The sequence below is a fragment of the Pteropus alecto genome, unplaced genomic scaffold, assembly GCF_000325575.1.
Source record: "Pteropus alecto unplaced genomic scaffold, ASM32557v1 scaffold75, whole genome shotgun sequence".
NCBI lineage: Eukaryota > Metazoa > Chordata > Mammalia > Chiroptera > Pteropodidae > Pteropus > Pteropus alecto.
Genome location: NW_006440638.1, coordinates 24,633,040 through 24,650,214, shown reverse-complemented (window position 1 = coordinate 24,650,214; position 17,175 = coordinate 24,633,040). Strand labels below are relative to the sequence as shown.

The 17,175-nt window shown below is 42.4% G+C and overlaps 1 protein-coding gene across 1 annotated transcript in view; it reads left to right on the top strand.

The window, feature by feature from the left end:
- The first annotated feature begins 301 nt into the window (after window positions 1–301).
- CACNA1D (calcium voltage-gated channel subunit alpha1 D) overlaps window positions 302–17,175 on the top strand; it is a 290,484-nt gene continuing 273,610 nt past the window's right edge. Inside the window, exons 1-3 of the mRNA XM_015593660.2 lie at window positions 302–368; window positions 2,305–2,614; window positions 6,393–6,498. Of these exons, the coding sequence (XP_015449146.1) occupies window positions 302–368; window positions 2,305–2,614; window positions 6,393–6,498 (483 nt within the window). The remainder of the gene's footprint in view (window positions 369–2,304; window positions 2,615–6,392; window positions 6,499–17,175) is intronic.

Sequence of the window (17,175 nt, the reverse complement as noted above, 5' to 3'; positions counted from 1 at the left end):
AAAGAAAAAAAAGAAAAATTACATGTATATATTATTAAAATAATATATACATCTTATCTTATTTTTTTTAAAAAGTTTATTTTGCTCCATTTTTGAAAAAGGGAGCGTGGGTGGCGAGCGGTTTTTATAAATTATTGTTATTTTCTGTATCTGTCCTGTCCCTCCCCACCCCCTGCTAAAGCGAGAATAAGGGCAGGGACAGCGGCTCCTACCTATCGGTAACCCCCTTACCCGCTCCTCCCCCGCCCCAACGCCCTGCACAGTGCCCTGCACACAGTAGGCGCTCAATAAATGTTTGTGGATGATGATGATGATGATGATGAAAAAAATGCAGCATCAACGGCAGCAGCAAGCGGACCACGCGAACGGTGAGCAGCCAGAGCCTGGGCACTCATTGCCAGATCTAATCCTTGTCATGGTCTTCCCACTCCCTCTTCGTTCTCACCCCCCTCCCGTCTCTGATGCACTCGGTGGGTTGAGGGGGTTGCCGAGGATGCTTCTAGCTCAGTGTCATCTACAGAAAGGGGAGATGCGTGACAGCCACTCCATTCTCCTCTTCGGGCCTTGAATGTCAGAGTTAATTCTGCATTTGTGGGGTGGGGGCGGTCGTGGAGTCCGTGGAGTACTGAGCAGCCGGAGGGGCGGCGAGCCGAGGTGATTCGGGTTCAGTATCCTCGGGCTCAACTTTCGTCCAACGCTCCAGAGCGATGGAAGGGGGTGGCTGTTAGTCTTCAGCCCGAGCCCCATTTCCAGCCCCTTTCTTGCCTTCTCCTTCCCCTGGTTCACTAGGAAGAGGGTGTCTGGTGGCATTCTGAAAATTCTGGGATTGCTGGGTTTCACCCTTCGCGCCGGTGGGTGAAGCACACCCCTTCCCTCGAGAAGGAGGCCGGGTGTTGGAATCGCCAGGGGTCGGTTCGAGTGCGTATTCCCGCTCCCAGCGCCGCTGTGGACACGTCGGTAACCTAGCAATGCCCGGGGAGTTGCTGCCGCTGTCCGGCTCCCCTCCCCAGCCCTGGCCCAGGCACCACGTGCAGCTACCACGCCGGCCGGGCTGGGTGGAGGAAGGCTGGAGCAACTACTGGCCAGCCCTCCTCCCTCCTCCTTGGAGGTCGCTGGCGCCCTCCACAACCTCTGTGGGCTTGCAGCCTTCCCAGGTGAGTGCTCCCCAAGGGAAGGCTTGGCACGACTCCTTCCTGGGCCAGGACTGTCTGCCGCTAACCTCAGTGGCCCCCTTTTCAGGCTGCTGGGCAGGCAGACCTGTGCTTGCTTTGACTCTCCCATGTTCTGTACTTAGTAAGAATTGATTTTGCAAAGCCCATCCCCTCTACCTGTGTCACCACTCTCACTTTGACTTCTGTCTCAGTAAGGAGGTTGTGACTCAAGGCAGGCAGGTGCCTGGGAGACCAGCTAGGGTGGTGGCCTGACCCAAAGGCAGAGGGAGCTTTGTACATCTTGGGGTTCTGCCCTTGTGCACCAGGATGCCAGCCTACACTGAGATGATTCCTGCTTAGGGCTGTTATAATCCAGCCTGTCTGTGGTAGGTGTAGGGGTACAGGCTGCTGGCCTTGTCTGTTTCTCTGGATGCTGGCTTGGCTGCTTCTGCTGCAATTTAAAATGCAAAAAAGCCCTAAAGATGTTTTCTGTTTTCAGAAGCCTGTAGAGGAAATGAGTCCCAAGCATCATGAATTTTCATTTGCAGGAAGTGTCAGTGAATAATCTAGATATTTGTTATAGGGCTTTTAGTATTGCCCTGGTGCCAGTGGAGCATTTTTTCCCCCTGTGCTGAAAAAAAAAAAATGCATTTGTGGTTGTGGAAAGATGTTGGAGTAACACTCTGAAAATGATTAAGACTTTTGAATTATTGGCACTGCCTGTGTATGTGTGTGTGTGTGTGTGTGTGATGATAGTTATTTTGGAGAAAAGCTGTTGTACAGATCTCAACTCATAGAGCTACTCGGGTTTTTAAAGTCAGAAAAGATGTGCCATAAATGTTGAGAATGACCTGTTTGTCTGAAGAAATACACTAAAAAATTCCTTGTGAAGACGTGGATATACAGAGGTATTAACTTCAATGGGCATCATGCAGCAAGGTCCTGTGTGACTGTCCCTTAGGTCAGAGCACTGGGACTTTTCTGGCTGCTCTGGTTGACTAAACCCCTGCTTCTGGAAAAGCAAGACTTGAGCTTCAAAATGGAAACATGGGAATGATTCTCCCTTGTTATTGATGGGAGTCAACACTTGCTTTTTTCTAACACTGGATTCTCATTGTTTTTTTAAAAAAAATTTTCTTTTTTTTCTTCCCAGAAGCAAACTATGCAAGAGGCACCAGATTCTCTCTTTCTGGTGAAGGACCAACTTCTCAACCGAATAGCTCCAAGCAAACCGTCTTGTCTTGGCAAGCTGCAATCGATGCTGCTAGACAGGCCAAGGCTGCCCAAACTATGAGCACCTCCGCCCCCCCACCTGTAGGATCTCTCTCCCAAAGAAAACGTCAGCAATACGCCAAGAGCAAAAAACAGGGTAACTCCTCCAACAGCCGACCTGCCCGCGCCCTTTTCTGTTTATCACTCAATAACCCCATCCGAAGAGCCTGCATTAGTATAGTGGAATGGAAGTATCCTTTTTTGGGGAAGTCTTTTTTATTTTCTCTTTTACCATCTGTTTTTTACAGGATTTGCGTCCTGAAATGGCATATACAAAGTGGTAGCAGTCTGGAATGTGAGCAATGGAAGAAACTGTGTAAAAGGTTTCATTGTATATACCTTCCTATTTCATTAGGGTGCAGAGGGGCGGCTGGGTGGTATATTTAGCTTATTCTGTGTGTGTGTGTGTGTGTGTGTGTGTGTGTGTGTGTGTGTGGGTGTGTGTGTGTGTGTGTGTGTAGTGGTGGGAGGGAGTGACAGCTTGAAACTTCCGAGTGGTAGGTAACTAAAATATGAAGCTAGCCTTTGGTCATTTGACGTTAGATGGTTAGTTTAAATGCCTCAGTGTTTTTGGGCAGTGGTATACATTGAACCTATTGCAAATAAGATATGCTGATTAAAAAAAGAAGACTGCATGAGACTCTACTAGAAATAAATACATTTTTGACCTTTCGTGGAATCTTCTCATTCTGGTGTTTGGAATTTGCTTCTGAAACTCCAATTAATGCTAAGGTTGCTTCTAGCTTTGACATTTGGTTATTCTGATTGTTCAGGTAGCTACAAATCCGAACACTTGCTTCATAGGGAGGGAGCAATTTGCTCATCAATGCTATGACTTCCTGGAATTTCCTTTTGACAAGTTCCAAAAAGGCATTTGAAACATGAGCATGAGGGAACATGCGAAAGAAGAGGTTTGTGTGTGCCTCTTCTCCCCGCACCCCACCTCAGCCCTTAGGAGTTAGAGAACAGCTCTCTCAGTGGAGGAATTTGCAGTTGCTGCCTTTATAAAAAATTCAGTCTATGTCCTTGGACTGGAGTTACATTTCTGGGTGTCTCCTTTGTATTTTTAAAACTGAACTCCAAATGCCTCAGGATGGTTGTTATGTCCCAGATCTTGGAAAAGTAGGGTGCTCTGCCTGCTCACTCCTTTCCCTAAATCTGGAGGCCAGGATCCAGTTACTGCTACCCTTTAGAAACGGTTGAGTGAGGCCTTCTTTCTGTGCAAATGGCTTTCTAATTAGTCAGATGATTCATTGGTCTGGGTAAAACAAAGCATTTCCTTTTCTCAGAAGTATATTTGGGGCTGAAAAGAGGCCTTAAAGCAGTTCCTAACCATAGGAAGAAGTGTGAATCTAGGGCTTCCCCCACCACTCCCAGGATGGAGGGGCCACAATAAAAAGGGAGGATGTTGGTGACTTGCTACAAAGTGGAGCAGAAACCCTCTTATAGTTTGAGCACCTAGTCAGGCAGCTGTTTGCATGCCCTCTGTCTTAGCTGGCTATTTTCTGTGCTCACGGATATGAAGTAAAACGATCTAACTGTCTAGAAAGGTTTTGGAGAGAGCAGTCAAGTACAAGAGTAGGGTTTAAGGGGTTTTCATGTGTTTTTCCTTTTTAGGGAGTTATGGTGTCTCTCACATAATGGGGATTGTGTGGATTTTTTTTCTCTAAGTTTTTTTCTAGTCTGAGAATGAATACTAGTGTTGGCCCAGGAGGGAGCTAGGTAAAGAGGTGTGCCTCAGTGGCTTCACTGGAATCAGAGGCAGTGGTTGCTCTTAGCCAGAAAGATCTTCTTCTCTATAGGCTGCTGGACATGACTGAGTAAGCAGAGGCCTTTTGGTGGGGTCATTAATTTTATATGGAGTGAGGTGGGAAGCCTGGTGCTGTTTCTCTTTATACAAAGTAATTCGTATATAGCAATTTATGTGCAAGCAGTGACTTCCTGGATCATGCTGCTGACTTCCGTTCCTGCGTAGCCAGACACATGTGTACAGGAATTAGGGGATGTGGCTGCCAGTGCAGGGAGGAGCCAGCCTACAACTGGGACAGTTGGTAGATCCTTAAACAGTGTATGATCTCTTTGTTTTTTCAAATGACATTTTCCTTCTAGTTCAGAGAGCAGGTTATAGAAATCCTCCTGAAGCCAGCTGTGCCAGGCCCAGTCAGCATGGAGAGAGTGAGAGCCCAGTTTGTTTTTGCACACAAGAAAGGCAGATTATCTTGCATCTTGGGGGAATGAGGAATGTTCACCTTAACAGGAGGAATTTTTAGGATCAGACTCATCTATTTCTTTATTGCTCTCTTCTGCTTGGCTTGTAAAAATCTTGTGGCAGTGAGATAGTATCCACTATTCCTGGAGACCGAAACTGGACCACCATAAAGAAAAAAAAACATTTATGTTTGGCCTTCCTGAACAGTGTAGTGTTTCTCAGATTTGGTGGTTTATCACTTAAATATTGGGAAATTAAAAAGAATGGTGGTGTAGAGGAGAGGAGAGGCAGAAAAAGTATGTTTCTGTATAGAATAACATTGGGGCAATTGGCTTTTAAAAACTGCTGAAAAGGAAAATTAAAAGGAGATTCTGAAGTCTTAAGGTGTCTTAAAGTTGGGTCCCTAGATAAGTGATTTTGTAATATTAAATGAGTTAATAAATATGAGCGAAAGCTAACTGGCTTTAAAAATAAACCTATCAGCATTAGTAAGGGAATAATGTCTGCGTCCTTCTTTCAACCAGTGTTGAAGTTCTTAAAGGAGCTGTTTCATGAAACTCTAGGTATCCCCAGAGAGGCAAGGGCTCTTTGTCTCCTTTGGCATTTTTGGATTTCTCAGAAAAATATCAGGATGAATGGAGAAGAGTCTGTTCATATCTTCAAAGCTTTACTACTTCGAGGTGTTTCGTTAAACCAGTGGCCTCTTGTGGGTGAGTGAATAATGGGAGAAACACTGTTATAAGATCAGGCCCTGGAGTTGCAGATCAGGTTGGTACTCAGGAAGCCTTGCATTTTGAAGGCTGAATACCAAAAGAAGAAAAACAGTCATTTTGGCAGACTGTTTTGTATCAAATTTTGTATTGCCAGTTTTGACAATGTCTGTTAATAATACCAGAATGTTTAAGCAAATATCTCAGAGTGATTCTTCCATACAGACCCCCGAGATTTAGAATTGTTAAATTGTACTTTGAAAGTGTCTGGTGCTGATTTCTTATGGCTTTTTATTTAATTTGTTTATAAATTGAATGCAATAGTGTGTTATCAACGGAGCTTCAGTCCAGCTGTAATCTGAAGCAGTGATAACCATTGATTAGTAAGAAAGGCGAGGAGGGAGCTGAAGCCTGGCTTGCTTATTATAGTGTGTGAGGTATTGGAACAAGCCACGAGATAGTCGCAGGTATAATGCCGAAGGTCCTGGTGACTCGGGCTGTCTAAGTCCAGGCAGGAGATTCAGACCGACCCAGCCAAGAATAGCCCCCGAGAAAATGGCTCTAACACATGGAGTCAAGGATTTTTGTGGAAGAGATTTGTCTCATCATGACTTCTCTTTGTGTCAGGAAATAAACAAACAGCCAGAAATTTAGCTTTCTATGGCCTCTGTTGCTTTTAAAACGGAAAGAAGCAGAACCAGGTTCACACAGTGCCCTAATTGGATGTACTTTTAGGTTGTAATATAACATGTACAGCAGAAGAATGAGTGTAACATGATCCTTGTAATAGAGGAAAAGGACATGGAGAGGTCATTGGATAGGAAGATCTACTGTGAGATGACCAATGACGATTACTTCTGCTGGAAACCTAGTTGTCACAACAGTTAGTCGAAAAGGGACTTGTGCATATAATTCTCATTTTAAAAGCGATTCAAAAGTGGTGTGATTGGGAGTGTGATGAGAGAGATGGTTTATGTTTGCATAATACACACACACACACACACACACAAACACATATGTATATATATATACCTTAACAAAATTTTTCAGACCATTTGACATATTTATATTATTGGCTATTTTTGCCAATTGTGTGGCCTTAGCTATTTACATCCCATTCCCTGAAGATGATTCTAATTCAACAAATCATAACTTGGTAAGTGTCTAAGCTTAGAGTTCCTGATGTGTGGTTATCATTTGCCTCTATACTTAAAAACTGGCAGCTGGCTTTTTGACTGGTTCAAATTTATAGCTATGTATGTGATGTTTCCTGGAGCTTTGCAACAATGTTTTTTTTTACTTATATTTTCAAATTTATACTGAATGAAAGTGTTTAAAGTCATGAATGTTGTGTAAATAGATGTAGAACATTTTTTGGAAGAGGTTTGTAGCAAATTTTTAAATAACTTTCTCTCCAAATAGGCTTTTGTTGTCTACCATTCTTTTCCTGATAATATTAGCTTTTTTTTTTTTCAATTCAGTGTTATGTGGGGGCGGTGGGTACTCTGGTAGTTTTTTTGATAAGTAGAGAATTATCATAGATTTTGTATATGAACTCTTAATTTTCAGAGAAGTAGAATACTTCCTGTGAAGTGCCCAAGATAAAATGATTCTATGGTTAAATAAATTGGGATACTTCCACATGCTTTATTGCCCTCTTAAAGATTTGTAATGCACATTAGCTCAGTAAAAGCTCCAGAAAGGTCTGTAGTTAAAAACCAGTTTTATTTTGTTTAACTCAGCTAGTCCTAAAAGTAATTGGTCATGGATTCTTTAAACATTTTTTGGCAGAACACATCGCAGAACCATCGTTTCATGGATCTTTCTTTAGGAAAGGTTGATATAGTTTAAAAAAAAAAAAAAGCACTAAAGTGGGACTAGGAGCTCATCCCACTCGGCTGTCAGCTAGCTGTATTTTGAGGCATTTCCATATACTTTCTGCATTGCCATTCACCCACCTGTCAATTAAGGGGATTGGATAAGATAACTGGGATTGTTTTCACCTCTGACATTCTGTAATCTTTTCTTGATGATTGAGAAGCCATCTCAGGATTTTTCTAGAGCTGCAGCATCCTTGCTGGGATCAATCTTTTATAATTGGAGGTTGAGCAAATAGGCCAAAGGAGGAGGGGGCCAGTGCCAGATAACAGGAAACTCTCTCCATTGTCTTGCTTTCTCTTCTTTTAGCTAGTTGCACTTGTTTTGGTTTCTCCTGGTGAAGCTGTATATTAGTAGGGCTGGTTGTTCTTGAGTGTCGTGAAGACAGAACTATTGTGGGGATTGCTCTGCCAGGTTCTGAAGATACTGAAATTATGCTTTTGTGCTGTTAGCTATAATGGTTTATGTATAGGATTTCATGTTACATTTTAAAATGTGTGGCATATTTCAGATGTAGCATGATGTCTATTCACCTTCAGGGTTTTCTGGTCTGATTTCTAGATAATTATAAAAACTTGGTATTGCTACTGAAAATACAATTGTAAATGGAAGTTAGATATACATATAAACACTGTTAGTACATATTTATACTATGCTAAAGATTTGCATAATTTTGGATATTTTAAATAGATTCTGCTTTGGTAGTGGACAAGTGACATTAGATGGTCGTTTTAAAGGAAAGGCAGAAGTAGTGAAAAGCCTCCATCAATGGAGATAGATCATCATAGTCTAGGCCACAGATGGTGTCAGCCTTGTTACCAAATTTAACAATGTGGACGATGACCCAGTTTGTTGATTTTTGTGGCTCAAGAGAACATGATTAAACAAACTTAGATAATAAATACCTTTCAGAAAGGCAGATTAATTCAAATCAACGGAATAATTAATGTAGCTGCACATATAGCCAATTAACATTCTGATTTTTCCCAGGGAAATTAGGTGCAATAATGTAAGTATTGTTAGACCATTGGATTTCTCAGCTAATAAGCGAGAGAATAAAATATAGGAGATGGATAAATCTCTCTTCTTCTCCCTGGCAGCTCCTCCCCAGTGGATAATTTCTTGACAATTCTTTAAGAGTAGTCTTTCTTTGGGGGAAGTGGGCAGTGTGTTACTTTGGCCAGCCTTTCTAAAAACCAACATGTATTCCTTTGACCTCTTAATATTCGGAAACTCACAGCATTCGTGTTTGTCTTGTGTTCACTTGGATGGTCACATGGCCAGATGAGTTTATTCTCTGCCTGACTCTTTAAATATTTCCTTTCCTACTGTGGGAAGGGAAGAGCTTTGTGGATTTCCCCCCTGACTCTTAGTAAGGTCCCATGCCGTGTCAGTCCTCCCGCCAGGGAGCCAGGTTTTTTTTTATACATTTGACCCAATTTGTACCCAAGTGATTGCTCTATTTTTGGGATTGGTTTAGAGGCAGCTGAACGAAGCTTATTTTTCATCTGTAGTAAATACCTTTCAGTTAATGTGAATGGCAAATCAAAGGGCAGAGACTGATATGGGTTGCAAAGCTGTATGTATCAGGGAGCTTGTGGTTTTTTTTTTCGTTTTTTTTTTTTGTTTTTTGTTTTTTTGCTTCATAGTGCTGTGGGAAATGTGTATGTTGAATACTTAGGGTAAGATTCGGGGCCAGCTTTGTGGAAGATGGTTCTGCCTTTAACAGGTTGTTTGTAGTAAAATTATTACTTTTCTTGGATGAGAAATGTGGCCATCCCCATTGGTCCAGTGTGTGTTTGGTCTGAGTTGTGTGTAACTCAGCCAGCTTTGGGGATTTAGAAACCTTGGGGCAGCAAGTTTTCCCAGGGTTAGATTTTTTTTTTTAAAAAAAATATAAACAATCTCAAGTTTCTATGTGGCTTACATTTGTGGACTTGCAGGAACTAGTGGAGGCTGAAGCCATGGAAACGGTGCAGCTCGGTTCCCACAGTAACATTTCTCTTAGTTCAGTCAGTAACAGTATTTCTTCATTTTCACTTATTGAAAAGGTATATCATTTACTTAATTTTCTTCATAGCATGGAGATTGGGGGAGCTTGTCTTTATGGAGTGTCAGAGTGGGGATGATTACAATATCGTACTTTATTATGTTGAAAAACGCTTTATTTTGCTTCCCGAACTTGAATTTCTCATAAGCAAACTGATGTGATAAAAGTTTTTAGTTTGTGCAACCTGTTCCTGGTACTCCCCCCACCCCATGACTACTGCCCAGTTCTCTCTAGTGCTGAACTGCCTCAGGTTACAACTCCAAAGCATGGATGCTCATCTGCCACTTCAGACTTTCCTTGAGGTCTGCTAATGACTGCACCCACAGAGGGCAAGGCCTATGGCCCTTTTTTAGCCAGAGTGCCTGGCTCCTACCAGGTGCTCCATAAAGGCTTCTTAAGCTCAACAATAAGTTTCTCTAAGTCTTTGACCCCTTTCTTGCCTCTTTTCTCATTTCGTTGAGGCCAGCTTGTGTTTTTAAGCCTGTCGACATGTTGTCTCTACAGCATCCCTACATTTTTCCCTTCCTTTACGTACACACCACTGTTAGATGACTTTTGCTGGATAAGTGATCTTGAGGCTTCCATGGCTGCCCACTGAGGAAGGGCCCGACTTCATGGCCAAGTCCCCCTTGGCCTGTCTGACCTCCTTTGGTTTATCCTCCATTCCTCTCCTTCGCAGGCCCACCCGTTTGTCCATCATAACTTCTTAAACACTTCCCCCCTACACTTGTCCACCTCCTGGCTTTTCCTCCACTGCTTTCCCCATCTGAAATGCCTCTTTCTAGTGCCCTTTCTTCCCACGTCACTGTCCTTACAGCTGCTCAGGAGCAATCTCAAATGCTGTCTTTTCCATGAGGCCTTTTCTGACTCTGGTCTGAAGTTACACTCTTATCTGAACCTCTCTTGTGGCCCTTTGCATATAAAATACCCTATATTTTAGTTATTTATAATATGCATATCTTGTCTTTGTCTAACCAGGTATCTTCAGAATACAATTCATAGTGAATCATTTTCAATCCCCAACAGTGCCTGGCCTGGAGGTGTGGAATAGATGTTCAGTAAATGTGTGTTGTTGATGACCACCAAGCGAACGACTCTCTCAGGAGAAGCACCTCGCCCATTCTTTCCTCTGAGCCATGTTCAGAATTTTTTTGGGGTGGCAGATTCTTCTGTGGACTCCTTGGAGGTCCTTGGGTGGAGGTGGGTGGGAAGTTGTAAGCATTTATTTCTGAAAAGCATAGGGTCTTGTGACCCTACTTATGCACCTCTGGATGGAGGAGCCCTCAGACTACCTGGTGTCAGAGCTGAGCAGTTTAGCACATTTTGTTTTTGGGAAGCAGTGCTGGCTGTGGACAACTGTCAGGGGGACCAGATACTTCACAATGGCCAGGAACGCCATGGGATAGTCTACTTTGATTGCAGTCTCTCCTCCATGGCTGAGATTCCAATTTACAGTGTTCCCTGGTCTTCAAAAGAAAGTTCGTTGGATCTACATGGTAATATAGTTCAGCATCTCACAGTTTTTACCCATAGGGAGTGGTGTACATTGTAATACTGGAAACACAGTTTCATCACCTGGTTTGTTGGGCTTAGTCTATAAGGTGGATGTTAGTTATGTACCTCATCTATATTGTGTCTTTGCTCTACTGTCTCTCTGTTTGAGTTGCATGCTTTCATTTCTGCGTGCCTAGGCCCTGTCTGCTCTTCCATGACAGCTCATGTGCTCCTTCCTCAGTTTAGCCTTCTCTGATCCTTGTCCTCTTCCCCAGTTCCCACCCCACCTGCTTAAGTGTAAGCACTTGCTTTCCCTTCCACACTACTGTAAGCATGGTAAACTCTAAGCATAGTAAACTCTCCTCTTTACAGATATTAGACCCTTTCTGTCTGATTTTATAACTGCTCTAGGAAGTGGCTTGGTGTGCAGTGGTTCTGCACATGGGCTCTGGGGTCTGACAGCCTGGCTCCTTGACTGAATAGCTGAGTGACTTTGGATGAAACTAGCATATGAGTTACTCGAGACTGAGGTAGGAGACTGATTAGTCTCTATAGCTTTGTAAACTTAACTCTGTGCACAGAAGACACATCAGGAAATGCATGTAGAATAAGTGAATATATAAACGAATGACCATACAAGAGCTCCACAGTATGTCCTTATAAATCAGTAGTTAATTTTCAACAATTGGCTAATGATTAATGTTTGCCTAAGAGGCTGACTTTCATTGTCCAATATTAACGAGAATCCTAGGAAACACCTGTTAGAGTTTGCCTTTAATTTCAGGATTGTATCTTTCTTGACAGATTTAACTCTTTATACCTGAAACAGGAGAGAAGAAAGACAGTACTCTATGCTTTTGGAATCCCTAAATCATAAGCTGGCTTTTGTGTCCAGTGTTGTACTCAAGACATCTGTGAGTGACTGCATTTGGATGGATGTGTGAGTGTCACATTTCAAGTCAAGACCGGTGGAGGGAGAGCAGCACAATGACCAGAGTAGATGAATTTGTGCAGTAACACTTTGCCCAAAGCTGGTTTCCTAATCATGAAACATGAGCCAGTTTACGTGCTAATCAAATAATCACATCTCTTTTGTTGTCTTAGCTTGGTTGACAAAATACAAGTTACCTAGCTTGATCTTTAATTGAACAGACTTTGGTTGAGCATTGACAGTTTTTCAGAACTCAAGTCCAACTCTTAAAGAATTCAGATTTGCTACTATTAACGTTCCTTAAAAAGAATTCCAAAGAGTTCTTACTCTTTTGGTTTGTTTGTTAAAAAGCAAATCTCTGTTTTATAGTTATGCCTTTCACACAGGAACTTTCCTGCTCAGACCCTTTAAAAATGAGCCTATGTTAGAGTGAGGATATTTGGATATATTGGTGTATAGCCAGACTTATTGTTTTACAGCAGGAAAGGGGCTTAGAGAGGGCATCAGGACCCTATCCTGCGCCCCGGCTCTCAGTCTTGGTGGCAGAGTTCCACTGGCCTATAGCGGGTTTGCCTCACACACCTCACAGGGTCTGTAGGAAGATGCCTTCCTTTCTTAACTTCAGCTCAAGTTCCATATTTAAAGTATGACTTTGTGAGAAACAAGAGACCCTCTGTAGTACAGGGTCCCCAACCCCTGGGCCGTGGACTGGTACCAGTCCATGGCCTGTTAGGAACCGAGTGCACAGAAGGTGAGTGGCAGGCTAGCAAAGCTTCATCTAGAATTGTGGCCACTCCCCAGCGATAGCATCTCCGCCTCAGCTCCACTTCAGATCATCAGGCATTAGATAGATTCTCATAGAAGCACTGGTCCCTGGTGCCAAAAAGGTTGGGGACCGCTGGAGTAGCAGATTTGTGGGCAGTTTACTTTTTTAACTTTCCTTGTTTGTATTGTTTCATTTTTTACTGTCTGCAAAATGTGAGAAATACCTGATAGAGAGGGGACCATTTGCTCAACAGTGGAGACATTTTTGTCTTATTAAATACTGGTGACAGTGGTAGTAGGACTCCAGAACAGAGCCCAACAGCTCATCATCAAAGAAAGTCCCTAAAGAAATTGAAGAGGCCTCAGAGTCCTGGTGGTTCAACTACGGGGAAGGACTCTGGGGGATGATACTGTTGCATGGATGATCTTCCGAGGGGAGGGATGTTGGTGAGTGTTCCTGACCTGCAGGGTGTGTGTGTCGGTGGGGGAGGAGTGGCAGGTCATCCAAGAATAGGTGGTAACATTCCTACTTCTGCCTCCTACAGTGCTCAGACTCCTGGGGCTCTCTCCCATCAGCAGGATAGGAGGTGTTGCCCAAGTCGTCTTCTGTCTGTGTGATTGAAATAAGGAAAGTGAGAGAGGTGTCTTCTCTTTAACTGAAATGAGATTGGTATTCACACAGCTGGGGTTCTTGCAGGGAGTAAGGCAGGGCAAGCCAAGCTGCAATAGGAGGTGGGGAGAAGGACACAATGAGAATAACTGAAAATGGGATCAGAGGAACTGCAATTTGGTCATAGGTCTTTCTGATATTCTTTCTCTCTCTCTGTCTCTCTCTCCATCTCTCTGTCTCTCCGTCTCTCCCCCTCCCTCCATGCCGCCCTCTCCCCATATCTCTCCTCTCCCTACCCCCACTTCCGTGTGTGTGTGTGAGAGCTGGGGGACATTTGTGTGTGTGTGTGAGAGCTGGGGGACATCGTGGGTGAGTGGTTGGATGGGTGTTTTTGACACACAGCTTATAGAATGAAGTCTTTCATTGGTGATTTTAACTAAACAGGGCCCCAGACACTGCCCTGGCTGGGGAAAATGACTTTCTTCTCCAGAACCTCAAAGCAATTATTTCTGCTATTTTTTTCTCCTCCTCTCTACTGGCTGAGTGGTAATTTTAGAACACAAGTGGGACATCTGTTGAAATTATTGAATGAGTGAACGAGAGGTCAGGTTGGAGGGAATTGGGGAGCTGACCTGAGGGAGGGAAGGCAGGCTGCAGACTTCTCAGGGAAAATGTGGGTGGCAGGTGGCCCCAGCCTGGGAAGGAGGGAGGAGGTACCCTTGGACAGCTGTGCCTGGGGACTCAAAGCACGTAAGGGGTTCACACATTTCCCAGCCTTAGTCATATTTTGAGGGGCCCACACTGCCTCATTTTCCTGTGTCCATGTGGAAGTCTAGCACTACGTAGACTCCCAAATATTTTTGTAGAGCTTTAAGCTTGTTTTTAAAAAAGGAAGTCCAGGCACCATTATTCAACAAATATTTATTGAGACCTGCTATGCAGAGTGCACCAGGCTCCTGTGTCCCTGGCTTCAGCTGGTGCTGCTAGGCTTGCTGTGCATTTTTATTAAGGAAAACCCACAACATGGGGTCAGAGACAGCCTTCTTTGTTTTTTATATTTTGCATTCTTGTAATCATTATCCAAAATTTATACAACACACGAATACATTCTTGTAAACAATTAAAACAATACAGATAAAGTGACAATCTCCTTTTACCTGCCCAGTTCATTCTAATCACAGTAATCAGTTGGGTATGATCCTTTCAGAATTCTTCTCCAGTGTGTATGTGTATGTGTAGGTATGTGTATATAATCTGTGCATTTTCAAATATATATGCAGTTTGGGTATTTTAAATTTTACACAAGTAGGAACATAATGCATGCATTATATAGCTTCCTTTCTCCCACTTAATGTGTCTTCCAGATTTTTCCATATCCGTATATAGAGATCTAACAACTTAGTTGCTGTAAAATATTTCATGTGTAAATGTACCATGTTTAATTGTTCTCTTTCTGATGAGCATTTAGTTCCTAAACTTTTCCTATTTCACACAATGCTACACTGAATATCCTTGAAAGTGTTTCTCTGTGACAAGTACTCAGAAGTAAACTCTCTGGGTGGGAGGATAGTGCATTTTTAATTTCCACACACATTGCCCTCCACTAAGCTTGTGTGGATTTAAGCTCCCACCCACACAGCTCCTTGAAATCATTGTCATTTAACTCCACGATGAGTGACCTTATTTGTTCTTTATGTTAGGCTATGTGAAAGGAAGTCTTCAGGGTAGGGTACAGCCTCTCTCTTGGGTGTTTAGTAGGCATTTAGAGCATCTGGTTAGAGCAGAAGGGCCATGAACTCTGAGCACTAGATTTACAATTTCTTTTGAACCACAGACTCAGATGCAAGGCACCAAAACTTCTTATTCTTTCCCTGACTTTGAGTGCCATGCACTTGGGTACTGTCATTTTTTCCAAGTGAAACATTCATTCTTGTAGCTAATAGGTAAATAAATTCCAATTACAAAAATTGAGTCTTAGTTTTGGAATGTTTGCTTGCTACAGTTTAGTTCCAAGATGAGTACTGCTTTTATGTTCCTTTAGTGGAGGAAGAAAAATAGCTAACCCGATATGTTTCTTCTCTCCCATGTTCTTTTTTGTCCCATGTTCTTTGATTATTAATTATTTTATTTTCACACACAGTAAAATCGCACTATTATTATGGTATTGTAGGTTTTAAACTCCTCCTACTTCCAAAAGTTCTGAGGTGGCTTAGAAAATGGAAGTTGATGAAAGATGGGGTACTTGGGGATCAAAACAAAAACGATTTGCCCAGGTGTTCTAGGTGAATGTATTGCTAACACTTGGGCACCGAATTGGCAGTTAGATTTTCCAGCAGTGGTCACGAAAGGGAGCACATCCTAACATGGTTTTTATCTTCTCAACAATGGGAAGCAGCCACATTCATTCAAAGAAGCACTTCAGGAATCGGGTCCAAGGAGGAATCTACAGCATGGGTCCTTGTACGAGGTACATTGTTGGGGCACAGTGAGCCCTGTCTTCACTGTGCTTTTGTTAAAGTAGATGGTCTCTGAATTCATGGTTTCACAGGTTTAGTGCACAGTGTTACACTGGGGTGTAATGCAGGCACTTCTCTATGCTATAAGAGCTTGGCGTTTTGATTATATAAGTTAGTATAAGGCTAACGCTGGGAAGATTAAAAAAGAGTAGTTTAACATAACTGTGATTTCATCATAAAGTACTTTATCGCATGTTTATTTTTAAAATATAGCCTATTAAATACATTTGCTTACTGTCCTTACTTGGTTTAAGTCAGAATACAAAAGAATAATATGAATTAATACAAAGAACCCTACCCCAACACCCTCACTTTTGAAGAGATGCGGTTTTATTCTTTTAATCTAATGTAAGCTAAGGAAGTGACCGATATTTTTAAAAGAAGACATCCTTGAATGTTATTCAGTAAATAGATAACAATGAGGTATAATGAAACTGTATATTTAAATAATTGCTTTTAAATTGTACAAAAACAGCTTGAATGGGTAAATGGGTAAAGTGCTGCCCTTTTATACCAGTAATTAGCTCCTTAGTTCTTTTTTCATGATGATGCAAAAGTGAACTCTTTAGGCTTTCACAAATTCTGAATTATTGAAATATAAATTAATGGTGACTCTATCTAAAGCTCTTTTCAGAATTTTTATCTGGTGGGAGTAAAACTAAAACATTTAAAGTTTTAAATTAGAATGTAGGGAAGCAGCAACACCCAGCAGCAATTTGGTAGAAGAGAAATGTTTAACCTTTTTCTAGAAAGCCATGTGGGGTGGAGCTAGTATGGTCAGGGTAGAGAAAGCTGTGGCAGATTTTAGGTTGGCCAACTGATTAAGCTAATTGATATCATTAAAGCCTGCTGGGGCAATAGTAGGCTAGATGGTCGGTTTTGATTTACCTTGAATGATGCCGAATATGAATCACAGACCCAGTGAATTGGAATTGGAAAGGCCCTGGAGACCTTCAGATGGATATATTCCTTTTTTTCAGACTCAGCAGTTGACTTGCCCAGAGTCATACAGTGAGAGAGAAGTCAAGTGGGGACTTAGGCTCTGCCTGTTGTCTTTCCACACTCACTCCAGTTACAGCTGTGAATCTGGGTTGAAGCCAGGCACTTCCCATATGGCTGGGGCAGAGTCTGAGAATACCAGGGGCCATCGTGGCATCTAGAAAATCATATGACCAAATAATATTCTCCAAAGAATGCGGGGCATTCAGTGGGCTTTTAATTATCCTCGATTTTCTTAATCTTCCATTAGATAGTTTTGATCATTCCTCCCTCCTCTGTTTAACTTCATAAATTATTCTTATTTTACCTATACCAACATACAGAAGTCCTTTGACCACAGATGGCCTCATTAACTTGTAGAAGGAGTTGTGGTGCTGGCCAGTGGATGTGGTAAGGCAGGAGAAAATCAGCTGAGCTGGTCGACAAACGCAGAAGGTCTCTCCTTGGTTATCTTATTTTAGTGGGGTTGGCACACTCTGCCTTTTTGACCATATCTGGAGGCAGAGATAATGGCCTTTGCTACTAGCTCATGGCTGACGTCTACTGAGCTAGGTGAGCTTTGTGTATATGATCTCCTTTAATTCTCATTT